Here is a 7,789-nt window from a genome sequence, read left to right on the forward strand (position 1 = left end):
TGGTACGACCCGCTAGCTCCGCCCCTTCCCGTTCTTTAGTGCCGGGTCCGCATGGCTGCAGAGTCGCACTCGGCGGCCCGACCGCGGTCCCGACCTGCCATGGCCCAGCGGAGGAAAAAGAAGGGGCTTCGGAAGCGCCGGAACGCGGCCTCCCACGCCCGCAGCAGCGACTCGGAGGACGGCGAGTTTGAGGTCCAGGCGGAAGATGACACCCGCGCGCAGAAGGTGGGAGCGCGGGGCTGGGACACATGTTGGAGCCCGACTCCCGGCTCCGTGGGCGCCCCGCGGCCGCAGTTCCCCCGGCTGAGGAGTGGGCACTTCCCAGGGTGGGGAGAGGCCAGCTTGCAGGGGATCGGGGGCAGGATCGCCGGTCTGACCCGAGTCCTGGCGGCCGGAGCCACCTTGTTCCGAAGGCTGGGGCCTGCGGGCCTTCCTGGTCGGCTCTTTTGATGCCCGCTTCTCATTGGCTACTTCCTACTCAGGGGGCGGGCCCTAATTCCCATTCGTCCAATGAAAAGTGCAGGTGCTGAAGCTCTGACTTGGAGAGTTTACTAGGGGGTTCCTTTGAGAAGTTGAATTAAGGGGAGACCGAGGCCCGTAGATTGGGACAGTGATGCCCCCAAACCTCTGGGGAATTAATAGTAATAAGTTAAACCTGGGTTTGTTGACCGCCTACTATGTGCCAGGCTCCGTGCTAAAGCTTTACCAGCCTTATCATTTAATCATCACACCACCCCGTGAGCTATGTATTGTCATCCCATTTGCCAGAGGAGGAAACTGAGGCCGAGATTGGTAAAAGAACTTGACCAAAACCTCAGTTTGTGAGCGGGGGAGTCGGGATTCAAACCCGGGACTGTCTGGTTTCAGAGCCTGTGCTGTTTCTACTATTGAATGCCAGCTGTATGCAAACGGGAAGGGAGGGCAGTAGCCCCTTATTTCCCACAGCACTGTGCCCAGCCGGTGCCTGGCACAGAATAGCTTTGGGTAAGTAGATGAGCGAGTGTTTATGTGAAGAGAGGCCTACGCTTCTCCAAGGCAGGGACCAGACTTTATCCCAGTTTCCCCAGCCTGGCTAAAGCCTGGCACACAGTAGGTGCTCTGTAAATGTGGAGAAACTGCTAAAGGTAATGAACAGGAGGTCAGAGTACTACATGCCAAAGAGGAGCCCATGTATGTGGTTCAGACTAGGGCTCTGCCCTGGCTCAGCCCTGTACAGGCTGTGGGATAGTGAAGAAGTTGCTTAACCTCTCTGAGCCACATCTGCAGAAGACAGAGGTTTCCACCTGTGCAGAAGGCTGATGATGACATGTGCCTCACAGACCTGGAAAGGATTGAATGACATGTTTATATGCTCTGTCATGCAGTAGAATGCTGGGCCCTGGCGTGTTCCAGGACTTGGTTGTTATGTGCCTAGAACAGGGATTGGCAAACTTTTCCTCCAGGGACCACGTGGTAAATATTTTAGGCTTTGTGGGGCCCTATAAGGTCACCGTCTTTTTTGTTTGATTTTTTGACAGTCTTTTAAAATGTATGTGACCATTCTTAGCTCACAGGCTATACTAGACAGGCTGCAGCCCTGCCTAGATGGTGCAGGGACCATAGAGGGCCACAGTGGGAAGAACACACTCCGATCCCCCCACTTGCTGTCTGTGTGATCTTGGGAGGGTCACATCACCCCTCTGTGCCTCAGTTTCCTTCTGTGTAAGATGACAAAGTAATAGCACCCACTTCCCAGGGTTGTCATAGGGTTAAGTGTGTTAACCTATGTGAACGCAGCAGCACCTGGCTTCGAGTAAGAGCCGTGTGCGCTCCAATCATTACAGTGAATTAGCGGGCCATACCTGTTATTTCTGAGAGGAAGGGGACAGCCCTGTAGTCTGAGCGGGCTCCCCAGAGGAGGCATCTGGGTTAGCTGTGCTGGGACTAAGGGGTCTTGGATGGGCAGAGAGGAGGCAGGCACAAGAGAGACCAGAGTGGGGTAAGGGTGATGGGTCAGAAAGGGGATTAAGGAGAGGAGGGCAGGACAACTTGGAAAGGTCTAGTTGCGATTGCCTCTCTAGAGTTAATTTCCAGGGCTTGGAATGACAGGCCAGGACGATGATGATGATGATGGTGATGATGATGATGATGATGATGATGATATCACCATCTCTGTGCTGGGCACTGTTCTGAGCTTTGCGCTTACCTGTTTAGTCTTCACAACACCCTGCGAGGCATATGCTCTCGTCACCCATCACCCGTTTCCCAGATGTGGGAACACAGACTCCGGGAAGATTAAGTCCCTTGTGTGAGGTCTCCCAGCTGGCAAGTGACAGAGTTGGGACTGAAACCAGGCTGTGTGTCTGCAGAGCCCACTCTCTGCCCTCGCCCTGTCCTGGCCCCATCAAAGGGGAGCCCTTAACAGGGACGTCTCGTGACCTGGCAGGGGAGTCATTGACTAGAATGGGGTGCAGACCAGCTGCAGGACAGCCCCTCCCTGCCCAGTGGTCTGATGGTACCTGGAGTGATGCTGCCTCTCTGCTCCTCCCTCCAGCTGGGACCTGGCAGACCCCTGCCCACCTTCCCCACCTCGGAATGCACCTCGGACGTGGAGCCGGACACGCGGGAGATGGTGCGAGCTCAGAACAAGAAGAAGAAGAAGTCGGGAGGCTTCCAGTCCATGGGTGGGTGCTCCAGGCATCTGGGGAAATTGGTGTCGGGGGGTGGGGGGTAGCAGCAGGGGGTCACTACACCCTCTGCTCTGGGCCCAGCACTGTGGTAGGCATTGGGCAAACTGAGGCAGCAGACACTGTCTCAGAGCCAGTCAGGGCCTCATGGGGGCAGCGGGCTTGACACAATGAGAGAACAGTTAGAGCAGGACTCGGGCGATGCCGGTGCAGGAACAGGCCAAGACATTTGGGGATTTAGTGCCTGACAATAGCATTTCAGAGCAGAGGGGAAAAGATGCAATAGTCGTGTGCATGGGGGCTCCCTCCACCCCGGTCGTTCCCGTGTCTTTCCCAGGCTTGAGCTACCCGGTGTTCAAAGGCATCATGAAGAAAGGCTATAAGGTGCCAACGCCCATCCAGAGGAAGGTACGCGGCGGGCAGGGCTGGTGGGGTTGGAAGGAGGGGATGAGGGACTTGGCCTTCTCTCAGCCTCTTGATAGACACCCCTTGTCCCAGCTGTCACATCTACTGTCCCTCTTATTCTGAAGCCCCACAAGCTTGCCTGTTTCACGGGTCGGGGAAGTTGGGCCCAGCAGAGAGGAGACGCGACCCTGTGTCTCTTTGCCATTTAAGGCTGTTCCCTGCTGAGGCTGTGCAGTGAGGAACAGTGGTCAGGGAGGGTAGAGTCTGGCTTAATCTGAAGAAGGATGTTCAAACCATGGAAAGAGTTGGGGGTGGTGAGCTGCTCGTCCCTGGAGGTGTGCAAATGAGCATTGTCAAAAATGGGATCAGAGCTGGGCGACAGGCCCCTTCCCCCTCACTGAGGTCCCCTAGTTCCACTGGGAACTCGAAGCTCTGATGCAGGAGCTGACCCCGCCCCGCCCCTCCCCTCCCCATTCGTCTCCAGACCATCCCCGTGATCCTGGATGGCAAAGACATGGTGGCCATGGCCCGGACGGGCAGTGGCAAGACAGCCTGCTTCCTTATCCCCATGTTCGAGCGGCTCAAGACCCGCAGCGCTCAGACGGGGGCCCGTGCACTCATTCTCTCGCCCACCCGGGAGCTGGCCCTGCAGACCATGAAGTTCACCAAGGAGGTGTGTCGGCGTTGGGAAGGGGGACCGTGGGGAGGGGGGAGGGGTATGGTGGGGAGGGCAGGGAGAGGCAGGCTGAGCTGGAATCAGTGGGGAGGCCTGAGGGGGCTGAGTCACCTCCCCCTTACCCTCTCTCAATCTTTCTCTGTCTCTCCCCACAGCTGGGCAAGTTCACCGGCCTCAAGACTGCCCTGATCCTGGGTGGGGACAAGTAAGAACCCTCTTGCCCTTGGCCACGGTCACCCACACCCCCATCCCTGTGCAAGCGCACCCCATGCCTCCAGGGTATCAGAATGTAGGTGCCTGTGTGGCTTATTAACAATAGCAAGTTCTCGGCACATTCTAAAAAATAAGACTGATGCTTGTGAAGAATAAGGAAACATGCAGTAACATACGAGAAGGAATTTCCCACACGAGCACATTGCGAAGGTTCTGATGCTCCTGAAAGACAGCTGGTGCATCCGGGTCACCCACCCGGTAGCTCAGATGTATGTTTTAATGTGCGTACGTGTGGGTTGTTTAAAGCAGAATGTGCACAAATCAAAGCATGTTTGTAATAGCTCAGATTTGCAAAATGTATTTTTCCTGATGTGCTGGTACCATCCTTCTGAAGTGGCAGGCATCACACCTGTTTACAGGTGAGCAAGCTGAGGCGGTGGTGGGCCCAGAGCCGTGCAGTGGTTTGGTAGTACCGCTCAGATGAGAACTCGGGTGCCCTGCTGTGCCCCTCCCCCTTCCACAGGCTCCCTCACAGGGCAGCCCCCTCCTTGTTCTCAGTGTCACTGTCACCAGTCACTCAGTTCTGCGTGTTTTGCTGTCCAGTGCTCTTTGCCTACATTATAATGTATTATCTCTAGTTAGTTACTGTGAGCAGTGCCTCCCAGGCTAGGCCTGGCCCGGAATTCTGGCTCCTACAGGTGTCCCAAGGGACGACTAAGTTAGGGATGTGTGTGCTCAAAAGGTTTAAGAATAAGGACAGAGAGATCCCAGAAACTGGATTCGAGGTGCAGCTGGCAGTTCCAGGGGTAGTTGCTAGGAGGCTGTGGGTGAGAGGCAACTTTGTTGCCTCTGGAGATAGTGAGGTGGGTTCTGAGGCTGAGCCCACTCTTTGGGGAACTCTTTGTTGTATGAGTCCTTTTGAATGTTTGAACCTGCATCTCTTGTCAGGGCAGTGCCTTTGCCTAGGACAGTGGTTCTCAACCTGTGGGTCGCAACCGCTTTGGGGGTCGAACGATCCTTTCACAGGGGTCGCCTAAGACCATCAGAAAACACATATAATTACATATTGTTTTTGTGATTAATCACTATGCTTTAATTATGTTCAATTTGTAACAATGAAAATACATCCTGCATATCAGATATTTACATTACGATTCATAACAGTAGCAACATTACAGTTAGGAAGTAGCAACGAAAATAATTTTATGGTTGGGGGTCACCACAACATGAGGAACTGTAGTAAAGGGTCGCGGCATTAGGAAGGTTGAGAACCACTGGCCTAGGATGTCAGCAATAGCCTTTCCCCAGTTGCAAGTCTGGGGTCAGGGAGTGGGGCTCACCGGGAATGTGGTGTGGGAAGGGACAGGGACTAGACAGAGACCTGTTCTATCGAGCTGACTCCTGCCCTTCTCCCTAGAATGGAAGACCAGTTTTCAGCCCTGCATGAAAACCCTGACATGTGAGTCTGCATTGGGGGTAATGCTCTGGGGTCCCTTCCCAGATGGCCAACGTCTGGGGAGTGAGAGGAGGGCTCTGCTGGTGGCCCTGGGTGACCTGGCCTGCACACCCCTTCCAGAATCATTGCCACCCCTGGCCGCCTGATGCATGTGGCTGTGGAGATGAACCTGAAGCTGCAGAGTGTGGAGTACGTGGTATTTGACGAGGCTGACAGGTAAGGCTGCAGGTACACCCCTCGCAGTGTCCAGATTGGCCGCGGCTGGGAAATCAGAGGGAGGTGCGGTTGCTGGGAGGAAGGACTCTGCCAGGAGAGACCTGTGTACCGGGATCACGGTTAGAAAAAGTAGCACAAAGTTGAGAACACAGGCGGGATCAAATCCCAGCTCCGTGAACTTGGACAAATCACTGAGGGTCTTGGGGGCCTGGGGGGCCTCGCCTGCAGGGTGGGGATAAAATAGCATGTGCCTCCCAGAATGCTGTGAGGACTCAGGAGCCGATATTTGTAAAGTACTCAGAACGGTGCCTGACCCAGAGCGAGGGCTGCTGTCATTTATTTCAATGCAAATTTGTAGGAAACAGAACAGATCAGACCCAAGATTTCAAGGTCATTATTGCTTAGAATGAAGTTGTCAGACAGAAAAATCAAGGCAAACATCGACCACATGGGAAAAGGGGGAGGGGGGGCGAGGGTGGCTGAAGTTGGGAACTCACTGGAGGAAGCCCCTCTCCTGACCTGTCCTGCCCTCTGCCCTCTGCACTCTGCCCTCCGCCCTCCCAGGCTCTTTGAAATGGGGTTTGCAGAGCAGCTGCAGGAAATCATCAGCCGCCTCCCGGGGGGCCACCAGACGCTCCTGTTCTATGCCACGCTGCCCAAAATGCTGGTGGAGTTCGCCCGGGCCGGTGAGTGAGCTCGGGTGGGGGCCTGGGCCCGGGCCTTGTCCTTCAGTGACTCAACCCCCCACTCCCCTCTGCCCACCGCAGGCCTCACGGAGCCCGTGCTCATTCGGCTGGATGTGGACGCCAAACTCAACGAGCAGCTCAAGGTGAGGTCTGCCTGTGCCCCTCGCCGGGCCTCTGTGCAGGGCCCTGAGAGCCACACCCTCACGGCCCCTCTCCCTGCAGACCTCCTTCTTCCTCGTGCGGGAGGACACCAAGGCCGCCGTGCTCCTCCACCTGCTGCGCAATGTGGTGCGGCCCCAGGACCAGACGGTGGTGTTTGTGGCCACAAAGCACCACGCGGAATACCTCAGTGAGGTGAGCGGGCCTGGCTGGCGGAGGAAGACAGGTCCTGCACCTGCACCTTCATTAGCTCGGGGCTGCAGTTTCCATGTGCAGACACCAGAGGGCAGCACCAGAGCAGACCACGGGCCTGGCCAGGGCTTATTACTTTATTGAACTCCCAGGTACTCAGTTATCCACTCATGGCCAGTCCTGACTCATCCGTTGCTACCCCCTCCACCCAGGTTATGTTGAAGTATTCTCCCAGCCGTGCTATCACTTTTGTATAAATTTTCCCATATGTTTCATTTTTTAAAAATGAGGCGTAGCCTGCATGCCTTGTACAGTGCCCAATTCTACGTGAGCAACTGGATGAGTTTTTCCATATGACAGCATGGGGTTCCTGTGCCCCAAAGGCTGCTGGGGCCCCTCCCTTGGTCAGCCACACCTGGGGTCTGTTTTCTGAGGACACACTTCACTGGGTTTCATTAACTTGTCATACATTTAACGGAGCTTCCTCCTTGCGTGCAGCTGCTGGGGTCTCTGATGAATGAGACTGAAATAGTAATTCTCAAAGAGCAGTTAACACTCTCACGGGGCTTCCTGTGTTCCGGGCCGAGTTCTCAGCACTGTGTTAGCTCATTGAATCCTTCTAACAAAGCTACAGAGCAGGAACAATTCTCCCCGTTCTATAGACGAGGAAAATAAAGGTCATGCAGCTCATTAGTGGGAGAGCCACGGTGAGGCTTACACCAGGTCATGGCATCCCGCGGTGGCCCAGACTCCTCTCTCCTACCAGCTCCTCACCCCTCTCCCCTCTCCCCTCCCGTTCTGGCTCCGAGCAGCTGCTGACGACCCAGCGGGTGAGCTGCGCCCACATCTACAGCGCCCACATCTACAGCGCCCTGGACCAGACGGCCCGCAAGATCAACCTGGCCAAGTTCACCCACGGCAAGTGCTCCACCCTCATCGTGACGGACCTGGCGGCCCGGGGCCTGGACATCCCGCTGCTGGACAACGTCATCAACTTCAGCTTCCCAGCCAAGGGCAAGCTCTTCCTGCACCGCGTGGGTAAGAAGCCGGCGGGCGCTGAGCCCCGGGGGGAGCTGAGGACACAGGGCGCGACGCCCGCCCTTCAGGTGGGGAAACCGGC

The 7,789-nt window shown here is 55.9% G+C and overlaps 1 protein-coding gene across 1 annotated transcript in view; it reads left to right on the forward strand.

Moving 5' to 3' along the window:
• Nucleotides 1-16: 16 nt before the first annotated feature.
• DDX54 (DEAD-box helicase 54) overlaps nt 17-7,789 on the forward strand; it is a 15,147-nt gene continuing 7,374 nt past the window's right edge. The window contains exons 1-11 of the mRNA XM_014448044.2: nt 17-225; nt 2,534-2,663; nt 3,004-3,074; nt 3,556-3,744; nt 3,903-3,952; nt 5,378-5,419; nt 5,537-5,632; nt 6,197-6,318; nt 6,400-6,461; nt 6,541-6,672; nt 7,482-7,775. Of these exons, the coding sequence (XP_014303530.2) occupies nt 52-225; nt 2,534-2,663; nt 3,004-3,074; nt 3,556-3,744; nt 3,903-3,952; nt 5,378-5,419; nt 5,537-5,632; nt 6,197-6,318; nt 6,400-6,461; nt 6,541-6,672; nt 7,482-7,775 (1,362 nt within the window). The 5' untranslated portion in view covers nt 17-51. The remainder of the gene's footprint in view (nt 226-2,533; nt 2,664-3,003; nt 3,075-3,555; nt 3,745-3,902; nt 3,953-5,377; nt 5,420-5,536; nt 5,633-6,196; nt 6,319-6,399; nt 6,462-6,540; nt 6,673-7,481; nt 7,776-7,789) is intronic.

This window comes from Myotis lucifugus, unplaced genomic scaffold (genome assembly GCF_000147115.1).
Source record: "Myotis lucifugus unplaced genomic scaffold, Myoluc2.0 scaffold_751, whole genome shotgun sequence".
Taxonomy (NCBI): Eukaryota; Metazoa; Chordata; class Mammalia; order Chiroptera; family Vespertilionidae; genus Myotis; species Myotis lucifugus.